Below are 27,045 nucleotides of genomic sequence, written 5' to 3'. Positions count from 1 at the left end.
TATTTTTTTTTGCTATCATTGAAAAATATATTGAGAATTGAAAAACAAACAGAAGAAGAAATATTTCAGCAAAGTGATGTCATCCAACAAGGCGCCTCATCTGCCAACACACACCTGATGGATTACTTAGTAACATGAAGGCTGTATTTCTGTAGTTTACCGTGACGACAGATAAACAGTTGCTGCCATTACTACTTTCCAGAGCTGTATAATCTTGTCTGTGAGCATTACAGACCACTATGCACTATGTTTTATTGTCTAATGAGCACATAAATGCATTCATTAGCTGGACCTCCCAGACGTATTCCATTGTCTCACCAGTACATCAAACAACACAACACCATCAACTCAGCACCCTGCATTTTTTTTTAACCGCAGGTGGCTGAACAAAAACAATCTTTGTGAAAACAGCCTAATCCAGCAAAGTGGGGCAGATGATGTTACCCCATCTGTTCTTCAATTTCACCAAAAATTGGCTGAATAACTAGTTCTCCTCCAGTTGGTCACTACTGACTTGGTCTCCTCTGCATCACATTTTGACAAGACTTACACACATGACTGGCTAAAGCCCAGAAGCCTGGTCCAGAATGGCATTTTGTCAGTGACAAATTCTATCACAAATCCAGCATGTTAGAAAACATAACCATGAGCTTCCAGACAACCAACCAGAAAACAGTGTCAGATCTAACCACCAGGACTGAAGAGAGACAGACATCTAATATGAAGAACAGACTTGCCCACAGTGACAGCTGCTGTTGCTGCTCCCCGTCGAGTTCATATATTGCCAAATGATTTTCCAACATTGAGAAGCTACATGCTTCAAAGAAAAACCTATGACAGAAGCTGAGCAATGCAAAATATTCTCAAATTTAGCCTACCAGACTAACATTTAGTGGGACTTCAGAACTTTAGAGAAACTGGTTGTGTAGTTTCAGCTCACTGCTGATCAAACCAATAAATTCATCACTGCTCATTTTGCCTAATAACTGACAGGACTGTTGAATGTCCACCAGCATCAACACCACAATAATTCACAGTATGTATAGGTTTACAACCTCATTAAACATTAAGTGTAGATTGTTATTAAGAATCAAAACACTGAGCAAAAGCCCAATCAGGACAGTTTGCCCAAAACCTTACTAAAAACAGGAAGACAAATCTAACAGCATTTCTGAGCTGCAGGGAAAGCTACGAAAAAGTCTGATAACTCACCCATGAAGCCAGCAGGGTAGGTGACATCGGTGCGGACCTTGCCATCAATCTTGATGAACCTCTGCATGCAAATTTTCTTCACCTCATCCCCCGTTAGGGCATATTTGAGGCGGTTCCTCAGGAAGATGATGAGGGGCAGGCACTCCCTCAGCTTGTGGGGACCGGTGGAAGGACGAGGAGCCTAGAGGGACAAGGAAAAGTATGTTAAGTAAAATAAAGGAAAAAAAGTCATAGTCTTATTTAATAATAAATGGTCCTGGGCAATGTCAAGATCCATGATTTTCAGCTCAGTTTTAATTTGCTATATGAGAGGATGAACTTGCATGCCCTGTGATATCTGTTTAGAACACAACAAAAAATGTGTTCACATCACAGTGTTACATCAATATCTTACCCTTCTAAGCATATGCATGCCCCTCATTCTAACATTAACAACTACAACTTGTAGTATCCACTTTGATAAACTACTGTGATGCTGATCGACAGTAAATCACCCGATGAAGGGCAAAAATTACAAGTTCATGACTTGTCTGGTTAGCTGGAGTTGCCAATTCTGAGAAAACCAACATTTCCCTAGTCTATGTCTCCTGCAGAGCTGATTAGTGGATTAAATGATCAGTCAATAAAGAAATAACAGGAAGGTCTTGATAATCATTTGTCCTTTATTTAGGAGAAAAACTGAAAATATCTCCATGTTCCAACTTCATTAACAAAAATAAAATAAAAAAAAAATCAGCAGATGAACCATTATGAAACTGATTGAGCTTCTTCAGTCGTAACCTTTGTCTTTTGTATATCACACATGGGTTTTTCTGGTCAGTAAATACCTGGTGATCTTTCCAAAGCTTTTAATGTTGTTGTTCCAAAACCTCCAAACGAGATTTAAGATGCAATTTACAAGCAATTAAATACAAAAATATATAGTGTTCATCTCAATAATTAACTTTTAGTCCACTTTCCAATTTGCAACCCTGAGAATAGGAGGCAAATTGCACCTTTCAAACAAGATCTGGAAGCAAGTAAAATGTGTTTTGCTTTCAAGTGGATTTAAAATTAAAGTATCTTAAAAGTTCCAATTTTAATAACCTTTAGAAAATATAGTCTCTGAAATAAGTGTGTTGAAAATGAGGCACAGGAATAAACATCTATGTACATTGAATGTCAATATTACTGCCCCTTGCATACAAACATATCGAACTACAAAATTTTATTTAGTAAGCAAAGATAACACTCATCGTCTAGTTTTAAATGAATATGAAGCAAATGGAAGAACAAACGTTACTTACGAAAACTCCGGTGAGCTTATCAAGCATCCAGTGCTTCGGCGCTGCAACGCGCTTCAGGTGCTTCTTCGGTCCTCTTGCCTGGTTAAGAGAAACCAACATCGGTTAATAAATGTAACAAACACTTGGTGTGGAAGTCCAAGAAAAGAACTGGAATCAGAACTGTACACTTTCGGTAAATATGTTGGAAACCCGCTAAAAGAAGCCGTACCATGGTATGTTAGCATGGTATGTTAACACCGACTCCGAATCGCCCGCGGCCTAGCTGAGCTAACGTTCCCACATATTTAGAAGACCTTCTGCGTATTATTATTTACTTAACCTTTGAGTGCAGGTATAACTTTGACTAAAATGTGAAAACATCACAGGACCACATACAAAATGCGACACTCGCACTGACTATGTTAAGAGTAGCTTCCATTAGTTAACATTGTTAGCCAAAGGGAAGCTAACAAGAAGTGGCTGATTTCACCAGTGGGGTCAGGATATTTTAGATCATCAATACAGAGCAAGAATCGCTGCTTTTCGTTAAAATTTAGACATCTGCCATTTTATAAGGCGTAGAATTTTAAACTAGAACGTGTGTGTGTATGATAGTACAATTACAATAACTGATGTTTGGTGATTAAATCAAAGAAGAATCGTGAAGAAAAACAGCTCACCATGTTGGAGTCTGCAGGGAAAAGGACCTCCTCTTTTCCGGCATAGAATGATAAGGTCAACTACGGCAGGCCAGGAGGGACATAAGTGCTGAAAGTCACATGGTAAATTCTTACATACTTCCCTCTGCCTTGCATGTATCAAAGTTGCACTTTATTACTGTGAATCTATTTTTTATATAGCTTTAATTACTACTTACCAGTTAGGGTGATTACATGTTTATCATTAATCTTTATTGGCATAAACACAAGAAAAACATCTTTAAATTTAAAAACTAAAGTACACATAGGCTACAGTATGATTTAAGGAGAGGTTTTTAAAAGGTTTTAGTAAAAAATTGTTATCATAAAGTCAGTGCAATCTCAGGCAATGATGTTTTAAACTTTTCTCTTCATGTGATGTACAGTATCACATATATCACATAGCCTATACCCTCCATTTAAACAACCCCATGCATCATTTAACTCCCTTCACTTCTCTTTCTCTATGTTTCAGAGTGCCCAACAGGAAATGCCAGTGCTGCAGTCGATCTCAGTCCTGTTTGCATTTCTAGAAACAAACCTCTTCCTTGGCTTGCGTCTTCCACTTGCCATCTCTCTCTCAAGGCACCTCTGCTTCCCCCAGGCTGAATGATCTAATCCCAAAGCCTGGGACAAACCTGAACTCCAATAAAAGTGCATACCTATATCTGTGGTGACCTGCTTTACTTTATTTTCTTTCCTTGAGTCATAAACCTTCACAATATGCACTAGTCTATTTTTGGGGGCAGTAGTTCATCTGTTCCCAGCAAAATCAACTCACTAACCTATTATTAATTTTGCTAACAAAAAGAAAAAAAAGAAAAAAAAAGGTCAGCAACATTATAGCCAGCAGCAAGTTAGCATACTGTTTGGCCATGGAGTCCACAACCACAAGGGTTTATAGTAGGATTAAACACACATTTAAGGAGTCATATTAGAGAAACTGAGGGAATACAAAGGTGAGACTTGTTTAAACTGTTTTCTGAAGGCTGCAATTTTGTTCAGTAATAAAGTCCAGCTGACAGCAGTAAGGAAATGAGTGTGTATGGCTTATTATTGTGACGTATGTACGGAAGCGGGGAAGGACAAAATTATAGATACACCTCTAAATATATTGTAGTCCAATACTGTACAACACCACCTTTAACTATGACCTCAGTAATAAACACATAATGGAATTTATATATTTGTGACAGTTTCACCAAAAACTGAAACATTTTGAGCTTCACAAGCACAGATGTTAAGGCGGAAGTGTTGCACTGAATTGTATAAAATTGTACAGGTGTACCTAATAAAGTGGCCAGTGAGTGTACAACATAGTACGGCCCCTGGATGAGTGTTATGTACAGCAATACAAAATCTAGCTCCATGCCACTAGATGACAGCATTGCACAAAATTTTTATGGAAGTCCTGACATATGCAAAGAATATTAGTTTAAATTCATTGAAGAAAAATGGCCAAAGAGGCATTACATAAGTAATTAAAAATAATTTCATGTTATTAACCAGGCGCCTACAGTACCATTCCAGCAGATGGAAGCCTAATACAATTAAGTTAGACTAGGGCTGACAGGAGTCTTAGTCAAATTAAAACAAGCTGAATTCACATTTTCTAATGTGACAAAAATATTTAATCACTGTCACCGTTAAACAAGTCAGCATATATTTTGCAGTTAGGTGTTTTATATGAGATAAGGTCAAATGCATGACAATAATCCACCTGTTCATATTTTTTTTACTGGTGATCTTGATTTAAACAAATACAACTATTCTTTATAACCATTATAACATGAGTGGAAACTGGAAAAATGTAATTTGAACATTTATTTTAAAGGAAAATTAAATCACTTTGATACTTTATGTAGTGTCTGCAGTTTTAATGATAAACATTCTTTCCAGTTGCATTTTAATATTCTTTATTGTTCCCCACACTTCAAAGCCTTAACAAAAATACAAGTTTTCAATATGATTAGTCATTTACATATTCATATAGATGTACAAGTGAGAGCTGCTGAGCAAAAGTGCTTTTAAATTAATCTTTGAATAATATTCCTTTTTGAACAAAACAAGGAAATAAAACTGAAACTTGAACTAACAAACATCAGTCCACAATTTTAAAGGTGAATATGACAAAAATTAAGGAATAAATCGGTGTAGTCTGCTTTAGTTTCACTTGTAAACCTGGCAGCAGAGAGGTGGCTGAACATTGCTGTAACAAATTCTTTTAACATGTATGTATCATGTATATTTTAACATGCTTACAGTATATGTCAGCATGTTGATGTGTTGGAGCATTTTTCATTACCCTGAGGGGCCAGAGGCAAGAGGCCAGTGTGTAACAAATCAAAGTCTGCTTCATTTCAGCTGTACAGATCATTAATGTTTACATGGCTCCATATTTCAAGAAGAAACTGCAAATCAACATCCGAAAATAACACAAGTGTCACTCTGAATGACAAAGGTTTTAAATTTTTGTAGTTCTGGAAACAGGAGTGGCAACTTTTCAGAGTCTCTGCTGGTTGCCTTTTGACTACATAAAAAGTGTCAATAAATAGCCTGGTCCCAAAGCGCTCTCAAAAAAATGGCCAACCTTTACACCTTGGTTTTTGTACAAATTAAACAAATGAGGTGTAACCATAGATCATCCTATTTAAAGCTGTAAAACCCTCTTTCAGAATGTGAAAGTGTAGCCTACTCAGTCTTGTCAAATCTGGAACTGATTTTGTTATTTTCTCTATGATTAGTCTAAACACAAAAGTCCACTTACTCAGCACAGAATCTTTCACCCATATCTTTCTGATGACTGTGGACTTTTGTGTTTAGACTAATCATGGAAACATTTTATACTGAAAATCAAGAATGAACATCCATAATCAAATGCCTAAGAATGTTCAAACAGTTTAAGATTTACAAAGCTTGAAAACACAAATATCAATTTTTTTTTAGTTTTGTCAAAATTATAAAACCTACAAGTCCCGCTACTACATTTCCGCAACATTTTTTTTCTGTTGATAAAAAGAATAAATGCTTCACAGATCTGAGACTACCAGTCTACTTTTATCATTTAATTATCCCCTTAACTGCTGAAAATGAAGTGAGGAATATTTGAGGGTTTGTTGTTAGAAACAAAATAGCTGTGAGATATGTTTTGGTTCAGAAGGCCTCTGTCGGGGTTAATCTGCAATATCGGTGGTCAAGGAAAAAGAGGAAATGAAAGTCCTCAGACAATTCAAACATCTCAACCAGGCAACTTCTCAGGGGAGGGAGGTCCCCTCTGGTTCACTCAGCAAAAAATAACAGTCACTCAGCTGGGACTGAGGCTGCACCACAAAACAACACACACACACACAGACTTTAAAACAATACCGAGCAAACGGAAACAAACATGAGACTGTCTTCAGTCTGAAGAATGTCATTTTGACCCACTTTGTCAACGAGACAGAGGAAGAGAAGAATCAGTGTCTGTCTTATTGAGTTGGCAGCAATGAGAAGCATCTTTCTTTCTTTGTTACCCAGTATGTCACAGAAGTATCTGTTGTAAAGGAAATAAAGAATATCTCTTTAAAAAAAAGATTCTTCTGTCAAAACACTCCTTCAGGTTTTCATTAATTGCTGCTTCTCACCTTCTCATTACAGAAACCTTTGTGCTCAGTGATTGTAACTATGACCTGTCCAGGGTGTACCTCACCTCTTGGTCAATGTCAGCTGGGACTGGCTCCAGCCCCCCTCCCCTTGCATCAGGATAAGCAGTATAGATAATGGATGACTGTAACCAAGACTGAGGGCTGGAAAAGTGTGTGCACTCTTGAGGAACTGAAGTTGTGTGTAAGCTGACCTGCCTGGGTCTAAATAAATTAACAAGGTCCTGACATGATTTTCCTCCAACAGTGGTCGTTAAGTGGATGGATTACCTGATGCCCATTTCCCCTCACACACATTCAGTAATTACATGTTTTCTCCCACTTGAACGGCCTCTCATTTGGGCACTCTCTCTTCTCAGACACACCAACAACGCCGATACCCTGTGGACCCTGTGCAACTGAACAAGTGCTTGTTTCAAGGCTGCTACTCCATGTCCCTGATGTAATACCATCCCCATGCTCTTGTGTGTATGTGCGCGCGCCTGGGGTGAGGGGGTTGGTAGTTTGTTACTCATTAGAAGCAGCAGCTTCTCTGAATGGAGTGTGTCAGAAAGGTTTAACTTTGACTCACTTGTTTGATCATAACATTCTTAAAGCCCGCACTGGTATGAACCAGCATCCTGACCCATTGAAACCAACTCAGTGTGTGTTTAGGTCAGAGTGCTGTGCAAACAGTCGCCCCCAGGACCTTATGATGTCAAAACAGACAAGGCATCTTTATCATCAATATGGAAGTGTGGTAATAATAAGGTCAGGAAAAACCCCCATTTGACACAAAGACAAAAGTGGCAAAACAGGAAAAACAAAAAGATATGTGAATTTGTTCTTTCCATTCAGTTTATATCCACAAACAGACAAAACTTGGTATCCTCAATGTATGTACATGTAGTGGTGACTTGCACTACCAAAAGGCCTCAGTTGTTTTAATAAGGATGTGCTCCATTCAGGTCCCATGTTCCAAAAGATTCCATGTGTCTTGATCTAATTCATTATGTTCAGAAAAGTAGAGCCAATTATAGAGATGCTACAGAAGCACTCCTTGTCCAAGACTACTGATTGATATCAGCCACCGTCTTAAATAACACATTCTGAGTACGACTGCTTGAATAAAATTCAAAGAAAGAGAAGTACATTAAGTTCTCAGACAATCGGCTTCTTTGTGAAGCCAACAGGAGTTTTTTCCCATGAGGCCAGTCTAATATTGTCCACTAAGAAAACAGGAAACAGAGTTTGCATCTTGTGCAAATCTCCTGTAAAGTCATGGTTCCTACTGTTTTCCCCTCAGGTGGTGGAGAGAGGATGACAGTGAGAAAAGAGGGGGTGTCTTTGTCACCTTTGCTTCCAACAGCTGACTCACACTTTCTCTTGTGAATCAACAGGTTTCCATTAAACCAGCATGATAGAGGGATAGAGGCAAGAGGAGTGTCGATTCTGTTCATACTCTGCTCACACTTCTGTTGTCTTCTTTAAAGGAAAAATAAAAATGTGTGAAAGATACCAAACAAAAGGTTATTAATCCTATCAGGTTGGTTTCAACCACCAGTTTTATCCTAGGAAGAAAAAAAAACCTCTGATTGAATGAAATTAAAACTGTTCACACTTTTTCCGCAAAACAACAACAACAAAAAAAAAAACAAGAGTATGCCTCTAATCTCTCTTTCTTTACCACTAAGAGTCTCTTCTGCTTCCTTAGTTTATCAATCAAGAAAGGGAGGGGAAAAAAAATACAACAGTTCCACTGCATCTGGACAGTTTTCTCCTGTAGGTCAGCATCCAGCAGGCACATCTGACATGAAATCAAACTCGTTCTGACCCAGCCAAAGCTCTGGCAGTTCATTGGCTCGGTCCAAGCCGAGCTCTACCACCAGCGACATCAGAACTTCTTCATCCACAGGATCAAAGTCGATAATTCCACCTGTGCCGGAGCCTTGGTTTCCCATACTGATCCCGACGCCCATCCCGCTTCCACCGAGGCCTCCAGATGGGCCCAGAAGCTGGTTTCCGGTGCCCAGAGGTGAGGCGCCGAAGCCCCTCTGAGTTCCGCCGGGTGCTGGGTGTCCAGCAGAAGCACTGGTGAGGTTCTGGTAGTGCGAGTTGAGCTTCTGCAGCTGCATGCTGGCGATGAGATGAGGCCCCGTCTGCAGGCAGAAGGGCTGAGGTTTGGATAATGGCGCCGACGACAGCGTCAACCCAGGTGAGGGGGCAGGGCCGGTAGAGGGGGAGAAGGGCACAACGGAGCTTTTAGAAGAAGGGTAGTGGAGCAAGGATGTGAGTGGAGAGGAGGAGGAGGAGGAGAGGTCCTTCATCGCAGCGTGGGTGTTGCCAGGGAACAACAGTGAGGTCATCACCAGGAATACCCAAAGCCTGCAGGAAGAAAAGGGGGACATAATGCAGTGTCATCAAACTGGAACATGAGGAGGAAGAGATAAGCTCGTTAGTTAAACAGGGGCCTGGTTCCAATGGCAGGTGACATCATCCAGGATAGATTAAAGACTGGACTTAGGTGCAAGAGATACAGGAAATGATTCAAATTAAACCAACACATGTCAAGACCTGCAGAAAAGCATCAAACAGGAAATAAAAATGTTTTGACTTTAGTGCATGCTGTTTATTGTTGCATGGCCTTTATACCTACTGCATTCGGTTCTACCTACAAAAAACCATCATGTCTGGCAAACACATCACAATTTAAAGCAGATGCTTACATTTAAACTAGGAATCCACATAAAATATTCTGTATTTGAATTGATGAAATGGTATGCATATTGATAACACATATGTAGAAGCACCTCTGTGTGACTGTGACTGAGCGATAAGGTATCATACGATCCTGAACTGGCGTTATAGGACCATAATATTTGATTTTGTTTTCTGCTGTTCAGTTCAGGGACTTTGATTCTGGTCTTTAGCTGCTAGGTAAATGTTTCACATGAACATTTTAAGGTCCATATCTCAAAGTAAGCAACACACTCCTGAAGACACAGATTACTAGTGCCCTGTGTTGCACATTTGTTGACTGAAGAAAAGACGACAAATAACTTAAATGGGCATTTAATAGCACTTCCTGACAAATATGCTGCTGTTTCACTCCACAATAAAGGCACTGTTGTCTTAGGAGCAGTTTTACTCATGTTCCTATGACCCAATAAATCACCGAAGTGAGATCTTTCTGGGAAACATACAGCGAGGCAACCCTGGTGCCTGCATGACCGTGTTTTTGAGTGTGATGCCTGCTTTTCCTCTTGACCTATTGAGCAGCAAATTAACCATGAAATGACCGTGGGGAGAAAACCTGTGGGTACCAATGGGGTTAGTAAGTGTTTATGTCTGTGTGTGTGTATGAATGGAGTTCACAGCACAACAGAGCCTTTGAAGATCTAAAAGACTGACCGAGTCACATGGCAGAATAAATACATATGGGCCCTGGGAACAGAGCACATATCTGACCACATGTGTCTGCGTGAACAGGAGAAAATGTGTGTTGCATGAAGCATGACAGTGAGAAAATGTCATTGAGATGTATGTGGAGGTAAAAAGGGCAAGTGAAACAGAAAGTGTGTGTGTGTGTGTGTGTGTGTGTGTGTGTGTGAGGTTCTTGCAAAAAGACTCCTAGAGGCTCATGTTAAAGTCCCTGAGCTGGTTTATATTACACACAGTTCAAAGAACATGTGTGCCTTAACACACACACACACACACACACACACACACACACACACAGAGCTATGCTTTGAGTAAGTTAATCGCCTAATAATATGTGCCGATCCTCTACCCCTTCCCTCTCTTTCTCTGTCCCCCTTACACACATGCTTGTACTTCTTTGTGAGCACACAAACACACACACACTGACATAAAGCATACCCTAGCCACTTACCATTGCTTTAACAATCACAACTAAATGCCTCTGTGCATCTAACATGATCCCTAAAGCTCAAGTGCTATGTCCCAAACAGCTCTTTGGAGCAGTGTCTGAAAGTGGGGACTGGCCAAAATGTCCTCACTTTCTAAATATGTTTTCACTCCTATAGGATAAAACTCAAACTGGTCCTGGCCATACAAGTATACACACACACACACACACCGAGCCCCTTCTCCTTCTGGCTCTTGTTTAGCCAGAACATAATTGCTACAGGCAGGCATGCAGCTGCACTCGACTGATAGCATTAACCCACACACAAAGATACCAAACAGCTGTCAGAGGCAGGTCTGTGTGTTTGTGTGTTCATTATTCATTGACTGATTACTGTCAGGGCCAGGCTGCACATGGCGTTTCTGCTCAACAGCTTTCCAGCACACTGAGTCCAGAAGACACACACACATACACACACACACCAAGCCCTCATCTGCACATTTTCTTTTCTCTGGCACAGCTTTTTATGGGTTTCTTATTACTACCTACAACACATACAAACATATTCTACAGGTATGTTAGAATATGTGTTACATTAAAATCAGCCTCAGTCACACTCGTACATTGCTTTTTTTTGAAGGCACCAAATGTACAAAGGTTGCCCACTGTAGTTTCAAAAAGGTATCACAGTTTTTATTTAAGCCATTTTATGAGCAAAATGTTATGTGTGTCTTTTAGGAGATTTTAGACCACTTATCTGATATAAACTATATCAAGGCATGGGTATGTGGACCTTAGAGTCAACCGTTATATTTCTAAGGAGATCAAATTCATTAAATCTGGTGTTCCAAGGCAAAGTTTTATTTTCAGACTTTAAATTGAGTAAATCTGACTTCTGAGTCCTCAGGAGGCATGAAAATGCCTGGGAGAAGTCAAGAAGAGAGAAATCCAAGGTCCCCCCCCCAATCACATATAACAGCTTGCTTGGCTGAAGACATGCTGTGGCTCATAATAACCCACAGCCTACTGTTTGTCTCTAAAATGAGGATGGATTGGAGTCAAAAATGTCTAAGCTGTTCGCCTGCTAGTTCATTGGAATTAGGACGGATGCTCTGTGAAACTGCTGGAGGAGGGCCAGTGTTTTTTCCCCGTTCACAGCTGACCTGACTCATTGTGTTCTTCCACAACTTTTATGAGACTGTGAAATAAGCCCCAGCTAAATAATTTTGTTAGCAGTCTAGGCTGCTCTGCATTTATTTTAACTAGGAAAAATAAAAGCTTTGCCCTCACCACCACATTGGTGGCTCTTATAGAAAACAATACAGCCCTAAAACAACTGCAGAGAAATATTATTGTGGTTATATTTGCTCTATTGAATGTCAAACATTATACAATTTGTACATCACTCTTAGTGTGAAGTCCAGGGTGACATCTTCAAAATGTAGTAAAGTGCAGCAAGATCAGTTCAAATTCACCATTTAGCTGTTAACTTACATATTTACTTCGTTCGCTGGAGCTTTATAAGAATATATTACTGGATTATTAGCAAAGTGAAGAGATAAGGTGAGCAATTGATTAGTTGAATGACAAATCTTAATGTAAACAGTTTTGACAGATGATTAACCACTGAAGTCACTTTTTCCAAGAAAAAAAGCTTTGCTAATTCCAACTTCTCAAGGGGTGTTACTCTTTGTTTGACATCACTGTAACCTGAATTTCTTTGGATTTTGGACAAAACAAACAAGGCATAACCTTGAGTTTGGGGAACCTTTTGTGATATTTCAGTATTTTCTGAGATTTCCTAAAACAAACATCAACTGATAAAAGAAATAATGAGTTTCATTCTGAGCTACAATGATGTCTTGTCATGTCCTGATGATCCTGTAAGTTTTGCCCAGTTTGATGTTTTTAACTGGATCTTTTCTCAGACCTTCTGTTCTCTGCCTGTGCAAGTTCCACTCGCCCCACAGTAACCCCCGTTTTCCCAGCTTTCCCAGTCCACCTGACTCCCCATGTCCACTAGCTCACCTGTTTTACACTGCCTATCAAATCACAGATTGTATCAGCCCTCTCAATGATTTGCCAGGTTGGTGTGCACCATTCATGTTCTGCATGCTGTTGGTTTTGTTCTTGCCATCCTGCACCTGCCTCTTCATTTCTTCTATTAAAGTTACTTCACTGCCCCCACAGGTCCAACTGTCCCATACTTAAATCTTAAATCAAACTTAAAGTGCATTAAACTCACTCTTAGGTGGGAATATGATAGGAATAATTAAGTCAGTCCATATTAAGTTAGTATGGCTTATGCAAACTTACATGAGTTTCTGTAAGCATATCTTATTTGTGCAAAACCAGAGACGGTGTAACGGAGGTTCAAAGTTAATCCCTGACCTTGAAAACAGCAGTTAGGAAAACAATAACACCACAAAGACTTTGGATCACATCGTGCGATCTTCATCACTTCAGATTTTAAGCCCACACAGACTAGAAGTCCCCAGAACAACACGCACTGTGCACCCTCCACCATCAACCGAGGTTTCAATCACACAATTAAAGCATGACGAGCAAATTGAAACGTCAGTGTCCGTCCCTTTCACACACACGCGCGCACAAGCGCACACACACACTATCCACACCACATGCTGTCGCAGCATGAGCGCAGTCACCACTTGGTTTAATTCGCTCCAACATCCACACTGAAGGCAGTCAGAGAAGCTAATGTAGATTTGTGCTTCTTCTGTCCAAAAGGCTTTTTTTTGGAAAAACAAATTACTCTGAAAAAGTAATTTGTGTCCCAGTGTCACTGAGTTGAGGGGTGAACTGAACTAGGGATTACAAAAGTGCAAGACAAAAAAAAATACTTCTTCCACTGAAAAAAAAAAAAACAAAAAAAAAAAAACAACCCCAAAACCCCCCCCCCCCCCAAAAAAAAAACAAAACTGCAATTTATTTCTGATATAAAGATCATATCAGCGTCAGAGGGTGTAAAGTGATGTAAGATGAGTTTTTCTACACCTATAAAAGACAAAACATGAGCAGAATCCTGCAGCTTGAAACTTTCATTAGACAGATTTACAGCACAAACAAGCTCAGGCTGTCAGAAACACATCTCACAACCAGAGGAAATGGCAGAAATGAACCAACCTGTAAGAAAAATCCTTGTGGAGCCTGACAGCGGAGAGTGCAAAGTGTGCTGCCAGAAGACAAACCAATGAACTACAGCTGCTGCTTTTTTAAGAGAAACAAACAGACAGAGACACATCGGTGGAGTGAGAGCAGAGACTCAAGTCCTCAATGAGCTCGTTACTGAAGCATTTTGTGCCTCTCTCTCTCCCCAGTGTGTGTGTGTGTGTGTGTGTGTGTGTGTCCAGGCAGCCTGCGGACCAAAAACCAGGAACTGGACTTCGAGAGGATTTCGATGGAAGCAGGATGGATTGAGGCAAACACGAGTGGGCGGGACCAACACGAACGGGTGCAATGAAATCAATGTGCACATATTAGAAATCCACATTGACAGTTAGTGATAAGCAGAATATAATATTTAATAATATATAATTGTGAAAGGAGACATTCGGAGTACTTTCATTTTTGCTACTTTAAGTACATTTTGCTCAGAATACTTCTGTACTTGAATTGAAATAACTGTTTCCATTCAGTCTTTACTTGTAACAATGTATTTTTAGACTATAGTATTTTCTTGTACTATTACCTATGTAAAGCATCTCTGTACAGCACTTCAACTACCTACAGCAGGTTATGTAAAGAGCCATCAGCTGCACTGTATAGCGCTGTGCATGGGCGGAGCCGGGGGGGGGTTGATCAGAATCTGATTGGCCCCCCTGGTGCCACCCTTGTAGAAACAAGAAGTGATGCTTTCCAGTATTAATGAATGAAAAATGAAAAGCAACAACAAATTGTTGCCTTAAATACAACTAACATTTTCTGAAATTAGTTTTATATTCATTCATTCATTTAGTTTTATATCAGTAATGTCCCTAGCCAGGAGTAAATAAGGAGTGCTGCCAGTGTTAGTTAAAGAAAAAACACTGTGTGTGAACAGCCTGATTCTTAGTAATCTGTGGTTCATTAGTTCATAGAACTAGGAGTTTCATTTCATTTTTACATGTATGTCAAATGTGCCACCCGTCTCTGAGTATGTGCCCCGGCCCCTGGCCCTGTGTCATTTAACGCAAAGTAAGAAGTCAGGGTACAGTAGCTGAGACATTAGAAAGTTTATTGAATATTGTCGCATCCTGACAAGTTAAGACACAGGCAGTCTACAGACTTTTAAAATGTGCATTGTACATCATCAGTGTGTCTGCATTATTTATTAAGGTTTAGCAACTAGAAGCACAAAAGTTCAAAGTGGTTCCCATGCTCTTATGGTCAGGAGTAAATAATCATATTGTGGCATCCTTGCATGGATAGTGAAAAGATTAAAAAATGGTTCTGTACATTTATAACGACTGAAAGCATAAAAACACAATCAAGGATTTGCTGCATTGCCCAGGACCAACAGTCTGTCTAGTGAATGGATCACAGCATCACCAACCTTAATTTGTCTTGATGAGCTTTTGTGAAGATGATGAATGTCCTTCAGACTTTAATGACTTTTACAATGGCTTTGACACATTAAAGCATCCCAGGAAGCCATGACAGTGTGTTAGCAATGGCTCTCATCCAGTACATTAATTGCACCTGTGCTTGTCAAACGTTCACGGCTCCATATCTGTGCAGATCCAGCCTCCAGAGTTTTGAAGCTCCCACTTTGCAGGGTAGATGTTGCTCATTCTGAAGCATCAAGTATCAAACAGACCAGTGCAGACTGGCCACAGAGAGGGACAGAGACCTGGCATGTCTGTGAATCATCTGCATCACTACATAAATAATGTTAGTTTGTTGAAATGCAACAGTTTGTGCACTGCTTAGGTCATGCCGAATCTCAACAGCTCATTTATCAGCTTTTAAATATGAAACAACATCTGTGGAAAGGCTGAATCACAGAATGTCCTTGATTGTCAATGTCATTAAACATTTTACTGCCATTAGGAAAGTGGTCTCTGTTTGTAGTTTAATTGTATATTTAATTGGTGGAATTGGTCATACTTTGGTTTGGTTAGGTTTTAGTCTGTCATAAAACAAAATGTAGGATAAAATCACCACATTTAAAACTGTAAAATGCTCATTTTCCAACCTGCATCTCCGTTTTTCCTGCTGCAACAAATGAATTTACACTATCCTACCATATGTTCCAGGGTTACTGGAAGACAAAGCAAATTTTAAAGTGTTTTTTTGAAGTCAGAGGTGATCACTGATGGTCTACAATCACAGGATAGGTCTGCTGGACTGTTAAAATGTTTAAAAGTCTGTTGTCTGTCACCTGCAGTGGCTTAAACCCCACACCAGGCCCAATGAAAACCAGATTCTCTTCTCCTCTGGGCCCATTTAGCCTGTTTTGTTCATAAGGGACAAACAGTGACTGTTTGGGAAAAGAAAAATCACTGAAAGTGTTGTGGGGAACCTCCACCAATTCATCCAAGGAAAAAGCCCTGCTGTCCCTCCTCCATCTCCTGCTCAAAAAGAACAAGTCTATTCCCCATTCCCCATTCATCTCAGTGATCTGTGGTAGGGGGGACGTCACTACGCGCCAACAACATGCCTCAACGCGGTCAAGTGCCACGTGCTCGGCCTCTCTTCCGTTAAGCAGATAAAAAGCGGCATCTGTCTTTATTGTGTGAGTAAATCCCCTCCACCATTGACCACAGACACTTCACATGTTGATGTATAGATGCAGGCCCCTGTCATTTTGTTCCCCTGGGGGAGACGTTATGCAAATCAAACAAACCGTTTGTGATTTCCATCTCTGAGGACAATTAATTATAACATGTTGGTCAAACTGCCAGAAGTGGACTTTTGTCCCAAGGTTGGTGGATTTGGTTGAAAAAGTGCTTCCCAGTATTCCAAACCTATGAAAACTTTTTTTTTCTTGTTTTGGAAAATTCCCAAAGCTGAGGCAGGCTTTGAAAGACTTAGGCAAATGTTTAGAGCAGCTGGAGCCACAGAACAACAGAGGAAGAAGGAGGACGGGGCTTCGGGTTATCAAATTAATCAGCAGTGAGGGCCAAATGAGATGTTATTCAAAGCTAAGTTGCGGAGGGGCCTGGTGCTGATTTGCATAAATCGTTGGGAAAGAGCAATAAAGGTGTGTTCAAGCCAAACCGGAACGGGAAATGTAGTAAATAATAACCTGTGGATCACAATGAAAACCACCTGTTTAGCTACAGTCTGGTCTGTCTCAGCCTCAACTACAACTGTGCTTAGTAACTCATCACCTTCTATTTAAGCCAAACTAAATCCAAAGCTGTGCTCCACAGATTCCAACACTAGCTCCCTCTTTCCTACTGGAAAAAATAAATCTTCATGTGTCTAGAGGAAGAAAATGTCTCCCAAAGACAAATTACAAATGAATTATAGCAAAGAAAAGCCCAAGCTCATTTACTGTAATTTCCGTGCTCTGAGAGGGCTGCAAGTGCACAAAGGTTATTTAACACACACTGTAAATTGACACGGGCCTGTTGTTCCTTGAAGTCATTTCATTATAGGTTGTCCTTGACCTACCTTTGTGTAACTTCTGACCAAACAGAAAAACAAGGAAACTGATCATTTGTCCTACATTCATTTAATAGACTAGATTCGATCTTTTGAATGTGAAATGGCCTGTTTCAGCTCATAAATTAAAAGGCTTGTGTTCTAAGTTTGTAATAGTGACATTTAAAATTACAGTATATTCACCTGCTAGTTTAATTTGGACCCACACAGGAAGAGTAGTGTAAAGAAGTGTAAAGCATAGTGGGGCCTTCACAGTCTGGCTGGGAAGGTAGAAAATACTCTAAACGTTGTCTTGTATTGTCTAATATTCTGTTCTGTTAGACTTGCTACACTCCCATTCACCTCAAAGTCCAGATCCTCTATGTCTTCTTCTAGCATTAGCACTGGATATAAATCATGAGGTGGAGAAAGGTCAAAAGCAGATGTACTTCCAAAGGATACTGGGCTGAAATCCAATGTTGTGGCTCCAGTGCTGTAAATACAACAATGAAGACATGAAGTCAAGAGCTCCATCGCTTTAAATGCTTTTTCCAGTTTTGCTTGACCACATTTCACACCAGAAACAACCAAAAGGACTCAGTTTCCTCTTAAAAATAACCCCACCTTTTGCTTTTTTTTTTGTGACAACCAGAAATTCCCGCGGTGCCCTGAATCTGCCCAGGGCCTGCCTGGCACCGTGTAAACCCCCAACCTCAACCTATGAGATAGAATTTCAATGGTCTCTCCTTTTCCAAACTCGTAAACAGTGTAATGAGTTTCATTTGCTTTGGCTACGTTGGGCTCAAACCACTGAGGTGACTGCAACAGTGTTCATAAGGATCACAGGGGAATCCTGTATCACACAAACACACACATGAGCTCACTTCTGTTCAGCACATGCCAGCTGTGACCAGTGACTCCTACATTTGGTTGAATTTCCAGATCATTTATTTGGGGAACATCATTTCTGAGGGGAAACATTTGAGGGTCCTCTTTTCAAATAGTACTCTCCATTAACCAGGCCACTGCAGCAGAGGCACACAATAACACGCTCTCCTGTCTTTTATTTCAGCAAACGCCAGTGGTAAACATCAAAACACATCAACAGTTTAAAAAAGTCATTCTATGACAATATCAGTTCTCAAAATAAGTGATCGATGAACTTAATGTTCAAATATTCTTACACAGGTTTTCATGTTTATCTAGATTGGATTTGAAGCTTTTTGTCAAATGATAAGTTGGGTTTTGTGAAAAGTGCCACACATACATTGAGAATTAAACATGGTGGAAGTATCTAAACTTAAAATGTGTTATTTTACAGTCAGCAGCTTGTTAATAATGACAAGATAAGGCAAGAGTTCCCTTTAGTTTGTCTACTTTTAAAAAAGTGAAAAGAAAAATATCAACAGATGAATCCTAAAATATAACACTTGAAAAGTATAGAAGCTTTCCAACCATCTACGACATAGAAATAACCAGATGATGACTTTGCATCCTTCTTCAGGGGTGTGGAGGAATCTTGAAACGCAGTGTTGTTCCTAGAAAGTCTGATATGTGGCTTTTAAAATGTTTTCATCCTCTGTACATTTATTTTCACAATATCCATGTGTAACCATTATGACAACCGCTTTTAAAGCAACTACATTAAAGATCGTGTTTAATTTTAATAAAATAACTGTTAATTCTACAGATTGCCTTCCACATTGCAGGTCCATTTCCTCCACATGTACCTAAGAATCTGGTCGATGTTCCGGGTGAAACTATTTAGACAAAAGGCTGAGTAATATTTAAGTGTTTTATTGCCAGTGTGAAAAACAAGTTTTAATACCTCCAGTTTGTTTTGTTTTTTTAAGAAAAACCATTTGGTATTTCAGAAAAGAAACATAGTCTGAACTCTACCTTAGCAAAACAGATTAAATTTGGAAAACCAATATTAAAATTAGCTACTAAAACCTCTACAGAAAACCTCCTTAAGGTTTATGAAATCATTGCTATTGTCTGTATATGGAAAAATCTTCTTAGCTTTCCCTGAATATTTTCCATTTAAAATTCCAAACTCTGTCCAGATGTTTAATTTGCAGATTTTGCCCAGGGGTCAAAACAATGTGGCTGAGCAAATCAATCTCTAACGTCCGTAACCAGCTATTTTCCAATTTTTCCCAGACTGTTTCTTTCTAAGTTCTCTAAGTGTCTGTGTATATTTCACATACTTTTCAGGACTTTCAAAACCTGTTCAGGAACACAAGGTCTTTTTTTAAAGCATAATGGGGCATTTGGGGAATGTGGCTGTTTCACTTTTTGTCTGTTACAGTGCTTATCAGCCCTCAGCGGGCTAGAATTGCAGCAGCAGCACCAGGGTGAATGTGAAACCCAACACCTAACAAATCTGTTTTTCCATTTAGTTTACAATGTGTGACTGATAGAACGCACATGAATGCATCCTTTAATGCCAAGAAACTTGGGGTACACCGACTATAAAATCCTGCTGTAATTTACTTTTACATAACCACAATGAACATACCATAAACTCTCTAGTTCACACAAACACACATACGTTAAAAAAAACAACAACAAAAGATTAAAATGAGTGAACATTGTACAGAGACCACATCATCCCCCCGATTAAATTGTTTTCCCCTGGAAACACTCAACTAATGTTTTCCAAAACCTTCTCTCGCTCTCTTTCCTGCCTTCATCCCTCCCTCCTTCACTCTGTGCCTCCAGGCCAAAGGGGTCTGCTTCATATTGTCTTCATTAAAGCTGCTGAGGATGGATCTGGTTTGGAAACACTGTGTGTGTGTGCGTGTGTGTGTGTGTGGAGGAGGCTCAGGCTGCTGGCTTCTAAACCACGTTCTTTAAGTTCCCTGTAAACAAGAGAAAGACAGCGAAATCTGAGCAGTGGTGGATGTGTGGGGCACATGGGTGAACATGTAACAGCACACATAAGGATGACAGAGGAGGAAAATGGTTAAATTCATTACATTCAAGTGGCAAAGCGAGGCTAAACACACATATTAGACAGCAGGAGAAACCAAACCAAAGGTGGAATTAGCAGGGAGGAGAAACACACATATACACACACTCACACTTGTACCAATGAAAATGCAAAATAACATCTGGCAGGTAAGTCCTGGAAGGAAATACTGAGGAAATAGGGAATCAGTATGGATACGTTAGGAAACAGCGGACTCCCGATCAGTCTGCCTCTGCATCTTAAGGAAAGCGCTGCTGAATCTGGAAGTTTAAAGCTGCTGTCGGCTTCACCTTAGAAAAATTCTTTACATTTGTGGAAACTGAACTCATGTTTATGTTACTACAATCAATGTTTCAACAGAGGAAGTGGAAAAAAACAAAGCATTTTCCCATCGATGGCTGTTTTAACTGTACAACACACAGGCCTGCAACCTTGTTTTTACTGTGAACTTACTATGATCGACAAGCCAAGCTCTAAACTGTAGGTGTGCTCAACTACAGCAGACGTCTTGGATCACTTTACATAACAGACAACCAGACAAAGCTACAGACAGCAAAGTGAGAGCGGCATTAAGTCTCCTACATGGTGGGTTTCAGAGAGGAGTAGCACATTAGTAAAAAGTAACTGAAACCTCTAGTTCAATGAAATAATAAACCATACATTAAGATGCAAACTGTTTATTTTGTGTACAAATGAGATCTGCTGTGCTCTTTATTTACTCCCAGCCAGGGACATCACTGCTGCACATGCATTTTCCCTTATTTTTTGGTGCTGTTTAAATGAAATGTGTTCCTGAAAATAATTGATAAATAAAGAAGATGCAGACTGGCCTTTTCCTTTCATTTTTCACCCCCATCAGTTCCCTCTATTCCTCCATCCCTCTGCTTCTCCTCCTTTTTTCCAGATGTAGACAGTAAATTCTAGCAGTGATGATCGTCCACAGGGGCCTCTGATATTTACTACCTGCAAACGTTAATCCATCACAATGTCTGTGGGTGGGTCTCATACTGTATGTGTGTGTGTGTGTGTGTAATATCTGAGTGTGCCCAGTTTAATGACATGGATGTATATCTTTGTGTAAATGTGTGACATGACAATCATTTTGTCAGCAGAGGAAAGAATTAATGAGCAAGAGAAGAGGCATGTAAAGGTGCTGCAACACCGCTGGCACACACACAAACACCAACAAAAGATACAGTCACACAGACAAGGCCGGCAGGTTACATGCAAACTGACGACGATGAACACACACACACACACACACACACAGAAGCAGCCCTTGGGGAAATTACACTACCAGAGTCTTGTAAACAACTGTGACTACACAAACAACCACACAGCTGCCACTGCCTTTGACTCTCACCTAATAAAAATTACACTTTGATTAATACAGACGCTTAACAAGCCACAGAGTGTGTATGCGAAGGAAACAATACGAAAGACTGAGAAACACTGGAAAAGACTATGCCTCATATTTTTTGCACTGGCCTGATGCCTTTAATGCTCATCACACTGGGTGTCATTTGTTTATTTCCCCACATACATTTACTAAAAATATAACTATTACCAGCTGTCACGCACATACTTGGTGGCTTTTATGATTCCACAACATGAACTGACTTGCTAATACAGGATTTTAGACAGCTCTTTACTGGCCGTGCCACTGCTGTGAATCTAGGTGTGGTTAAAGTCTGTCCAGATCTTTTTGTGCACCAAAATAAAACTGCAATCCGTCCGACAGCTGCTGAGATATTTCACTCTGAGCATAAATCTTAATGACAGGACAGCAGATCAAAATTTCCACTTGTTCAACACTTTAGTATCTCTAAACGGGGGTGGCTATGGCTCAGGGTAGCGCCGTCGTCTCCCACCTGGAAGGTTAACGGTTCGACATATTTATATGATGCATGCGTAGTGTTATTGAAACACATGGATTAGGCACATAACACATGCTGAACAAAAATGAAACAAGAGAAGATTTTTGGGAAGACTCACATTTTTATGGTTCACTCATGACAGACAGAGCAGACATGGGCTTGTGTGTGTGCGCACGCACACAAACATACAAACTCACACTGCCAGTTTCTCAGGGAAACCAATGTTTATAAGCAGCACAGCACTTCCAAAACCAAAGAACCACTTATCCACCCCAGTGACGTCATGTAGCTGTGTTTGACAGAGGTGTGTGTGCGTCCGTCTGTGATAGCCTGTCCTTCCTCTGTATTCGTGTGTGTGTGTGTGTGTGCATTATTAAAGTTGGCAGACAACAAAACATGGACATTTACTCCAATACAAAAATAATAATCTGTTCATTTCTCCTTGAGGTTTTGCCGTCTTGCTTGTTGTGTGGTGTGTGTGAAAAGTAGTTAGTGACTTGACAGAGAGCAGAAGTTGCTAGAAAAGACAAATACATGGAGCAAGGAAAGAAAGAAAAATCTGGACAACGACATAAAACAGATGTGACAGGTTGAAGCTGACTGAATTGCTGGTGTTAGAGGGAGAAGAAAGGAAAGAGAAGTGGGCAAAAGTCCTCCGGATTCACACTTAAACGGGTGAAAATGACAAAGAACAAGAAAAAATAAAAGGTCAAGAGAGTCACACAGGATCATCTTGTCCAAAAAAAACACTTTTGGTTTTTTTTTTTTTTTTTTTAGAACTTGTGATGACTGAAAGTTGTTACATCAAAGATATCCTGATATTTACACACTTAAAAACACTCCATTATAGAAATTTCCTTCCTCAGTGAGCAGAAAAAGTACTGTTTTCTTAGACTGAATCACCTCTGACTGTGCAAAGGGAAGAATGAGAACAATGGACTTGATAAATGAGGCAGATGGGACACAGCAGCCAAAAGCATATTTTCCATGTTTCTCTCCATCACTGGCTTGTCTGTGTTTTATTTCTCCTCCCTTTTAAACTCTGTATCCATCCATTCATCCACTGATTCCCTCTGTTGCCCCTAATAAAAGCAGTATGACTGGAAACCAGCGATAAATCCCTCCGGTTGCCATGATTTAATGCGAGCCAACAGACCAGCTGAATTTCTGCAAATAAATTTCTGCTCCCCTGATTTGATGTGACCTGGAGTCTTTCAGATCAGAGCACAAGGCTGTTTGGGTAAACCGCTCCAACATCCATCCAATATGGTTTTTGTCTTTTGCTACAGTACAGCGACCAGTGTTTAAATTTATGAAGTTTTCGTTGCTATTCCAGACAACATCCACGCTTAATCCAGATACAATTTTCCCCCCATTCTGGCTTTCCATTCATGATGAGCCAGAGTTTTCCACCAGCAAAACGGAGCTCCCCACTGAGTAAATTTGACAACAACAGTCCCACCCTGGATGGTAAAAACAGGAAAAAAAAAAAAAAAAAAAAAATCTATATCTAGATATAGATATATATTTTGGCGCATTTACCCAAAATTCAACATGATGCCACGTTTGGAGCATCATGCTCATTATCAATCAGAGTTATCCCATACAGCTACACACAATAGCAGATGCTTCTACTACATCCAAACACCCACTTTAGTGTGCAGTTTGAGCACAGACAGGACAGAAATGGATTCATCTGTAGTGTCTGTGTTATCCTTCAACAGCTGCTAGCCAGCGTTAGGTCCCAAACTGAGAGCTCACATCAGTGCAGAGTCATTTTTCAGTCTGTCGCTCTTGTAGATGGGATCTCTAGGCGCGCTATGAGTCAGCCACAGTCAGCTAAGGTTATCCATTCTGAATTACCACAGTCAGTAAAGTGAGATCTTAACAATTCAGACAACTTTTTAGTCAAACAAAACAAGAATGCATGCAGGTAAATACAGCACATACCTCCAAAAAGGCGCCCTGTCCCAACATTCAACACGGCGTGACGTACCTGGCACTATACTCTATATAATGCCCTCAAAAATTCCAACATTATCACCAAACAAATAATGCAACAGATCATAGATGTTTGGACCCATCCACAGAGTAGGGACACTTTATCAATGAGACGTAGCTTGTCAGTTTCAGAAAGCAGCAAAAACCTGAGCATTGCAGAACCTGAACTGTCCACCCATGGGGAAATTGCCTTTTACTAATCCAGATGTTGATTCAATGTGGACCACAACCACTGTGGAAAAAAAAACAAAAAAAAAAAACATCATTTGACCCCTTGACGTCTATAATGTTTCTGATCTGAATACCAGAAAGTCTACAGAGTCTGCCCATGCAGGTGAAGTAAATGAAAGAACAATCTCACCTTCCTCAATGACTGTTGCTGCGATGCCCCTTAATTCAGTTACTACAGAAAACAATGTCCAGATATTTTGGATTAAAAAAAAAGGAATAAAACAGTCTACTGGAGGTTAAAAACAGTACCTTAAAATGTTGGCCTTAATTTATGTAGTCTCTCCAGAAATCACTGTTTTCAGCACCTTTTCTTCAATCAGTAACAGTCACACATACAACATGCGTAGAATGAACCTGCTGTGTCTAATATATTTAACAAAATCAGGCAATTGAAGGAGGATTTCCTGTTGGTCTGTGGTTGACATTTCTTCACAGCTTGACATTTATGAGACACCAAATCTGGGCTATGTATGGTTTAATGTTCAGAAAATGAACTCCGCTCCTAGACATACTCCTCGGCCACTTCTGTTTCGGTGAGTTGCGTCCTTACAATCATTCTCCTTCTGCTCAACTTTTTGCCTAAGCTTCACCCTGCCAGAGGAGCTCTCCTGAGTGCTGAGGGCTGTCAGCTCCGAGACCAAAGGCCCCGTCTATGGCTCAACCACACACGCTTGAAGATGACTATACAAACATATGGGAACATATAGGAAGAGAAAGGTGCAAAAGGAAAAATACCACATGTACTGAGAACCAGAGTAGGGAAGTTGTGGCTGAAAGAGCGGTGTCGCCAGTACATGTGCACGCACACGTGCACACAAAAGGATATTAAGAGCCACAAGGAGGGGAGAAGAGAGAAAAAGAACAAGACATACTTTCATCCCACACAGAGACATATAGAAACATGAACACATAACCCACACATAAAAAATGCATGCAGAGACAAAAGGGCTTTAGATGACTGAGGGCTCGGTAAGACACACACACACACACACACATGCATGCATGCACACCTGTTTATCTTCCACACCCTGACCCACACAAACAGACACAGTTGCACATCCACCCAGGCATATCTCTCATACACACCTTTGATGGTGCTGATGACCTGGTCCAGGTGTTTGGTGTCATTGCGGTCTGGTCGACAGCTCGGGCTGATTTCCAGCGAGTAGTCTGGTCCATATTCTGTAAAAAACTGAAACGTGCACACAGATCACATCACAACAATCATCAGTCAGTGTCTGGATTTATTGATTTTAAAATTACATTTCTTTTTCCCTTTTATAGTCAAACCTTCATCCCTCACATCTGCACACAGTCACTGCAGCAGAGTGCCAAAGTGCCCTTTCTCCTCTTTATTTCATTCTTTTCTTTCTTTTTTTTTTTTAAAGAATGCAGCTCCTTCGCTGGAAAAATTTGGGCTTTGAAGAACTGGATTATGAAACTGACTGGTGATGAATATTTACACAGGCTTTCACAGGAATTATTTCTTTAAACAAATCTGAAATAAATTTATAACAGTGGAAAACACCAAAAAACAAAAGAGCTACAGACTTTCTTCGGATACAACCTGCCTTCTTCTCTTCTCAACCAGTTAAATCCCTTTTCATTGGTTCTGGTTGCTCTGATAAAATTTCCCACCCCACCACGCCATTGTGGGTTATCGTGTGCACATTCACTTAAAGTAGTACCAGTAGCTCCAGCACTAATACTAGGAGTGACGGCAGTAGTAAATGAGGTTTTTCCTCACTGTTTCAACTGAATTAGATTAGAAAAGTGATGCAAGAACAAGATATACTATGTATATTTTACTTAGCAACATAAGCTACTGGCATTTTGTGGTCTCTCTCTCTCTCTCTCTCTCTCTCTCTCACACACACACACAAAACATCATTCATGTTAAAGGCTAGCTGACAAATTTGCCTGATAGCCATCATAGCCTAACTTCAAAATGCAGTTTAAATGCTACCAAACAATAAATGTAAAAAGCTCTACCCTAGACAGTCTGACATTTGGAATAAGTGTTACTCACACTGTGTTGTCACAAAATAAAATAATGTTACTCTTAATTGACACACAGCAGACTACACTGTGGACAGCTGGTATCTTGGACTACTGCGTGAACATTTGTAGGAGAACTATTCCCACCCTCCCCGTTCTGCCAGCACGACCTGGATGCACAAAAAGGTCACAGAATGTACTGGACAAGTCTGAAATAATGACAGTGCAAAAAGAAACATCAATACACTGCTAAAGTTACATGGAGGAGAACATGAACGTCTGCACCAAATGTCATTGCTATCTATTCATTTGTTGTTCAAAAGTCAAGGGATCACCACAGTCATTAGAATTCTTCCTCTGGGCACCGTGTGTATAAAATCTTATGGTACCCCATCAGATACATGTTGATTTCAATCTGCCATCCCTAGATCCAAGCCACCAATGTGACTAAAACAACACTCAGAACATTCAGATGGACATGTTTCCTTATACTTTCTGATCTTGCTGTGCTGCCTAGGAGTGGCATTAACACAAACAAATGCATGACCGTCTAGTCTGGTTCATGTAGAGAAAGAAAATCTAATGCAGAACAGAAGAGGAACCACAAATCAGTCAAACTAAGACAGCCTGGGCCTCACCGACATGAAAAAAAAAAAGCCTGAGATGATTTCAGCAAATACCAAAGGCTCCTAGCATTTCAAGCAGTCAGACTA

The 27,045-nt window shown here is 40.1% G+C and overlaps 3 protein-coding genes across 4 annotated transcripts in view; all 3 read right to left on the bottom strand.

Moving 5' to 3' along the window:
- rps4x (ribosomal protein S4 X-linked) overlaps nt 1-3,232 on the bottom strand; it is a 5,292-nt gene extending 2,060 nt beyond the window's left edge. Inside the window, exons 1-3 of one of the 2 annotated variants that reach the window (XM_020623694.1) lie at nt 3,158-3,232; nt 2,499-2,576; nt 1,213-1,393 (exon numbers count right to left, since the gene is read on the bottom strand). In XM_020623694.1, coding sequence (XP_020479350.1) covers nt 1,213-1,393; nt 2,499-2,576; nt 3,158-3,160 — 262 coding nt within the window. In that variant the 5' untranslated portion in view covers nt 3,161-3,232. Of the gene's footprint in view, nt 1-1,212; nt 1,394-2,498; nt 2,577-2,706; nt 2,731-3,157 lie in introns of those variants that run through there. The other variant, XM_020623695.1, reaches the window with a different exon arrangement.
- Nucleotides 3,233-7,519: 4,287 nt separating this feature from the next.
- Nucleotides 7,520-14,006, bottom strand: cited1 (Cbp/p300-interacting transactivator, with Glu/Asp-rich carboxy-terminal domain, 1). The gene is made up of 2 exons (XM_020623724.1): nt 13,808-14,006; nt 7,520-9,180 (listed from the first exon to the last, which is right to left on the bottom strand). The coding sequence occupies exon 2, from the start codon at nt 9,159-9,161 to the stop codon at nt 8,583-8,585; it is 579 nt and encodes a 192-aa protein (XP_020479380.1). The 5' UTR covers nt 9,162-9,180; nt 13,808-14,006; the 3' UTR covers nt 7,520-8,582.
- An 874-nt stretch (nt 14,007-14,880) lies between these two features.
- Nucleotides 14,881-27,045, bottom strand: part of hdac8 (histone deacetylase 8) — a 27,909-nt gene continuing 15,744 nt past the window's right edge. Inside the window, exons 10-11 of the mRNA XM_020623723.1 lie at nt 25,421-25,526; nt 14,881-20,115 (exon numbers count right to left, since the gene is read on the bottom strand). Of these exons, the coding sequence (XP_020479379.1) occupies nt 20,093-20,115; nt 25,421-25,526 (129 nt within the window). The 3' untranslated portion in view covers nt 14,881-20,092. The remainder of the gene's footprint in view (nt 20,116-25,420; nt 25,527-27,045) is intronic.

This window comes from Monopterus albus, unplaced genomic scaffold, assembly GCF_001952655.1.
Source record: "Monopterus albus unplaced genomic scaffold, M_albus_1.0 scaffold308.1, whole genome shotgun sequence".
NCBI classification, from domain to species: Eukaryota; Metazoa; Chordata; class Actinopteri; order Synbranchiformes; family Synbranchidae; genus Monopterus; species Monopterus albus.
This window is presented reverse-complemented; position numbering and strand designations above follow the sequence as displayed.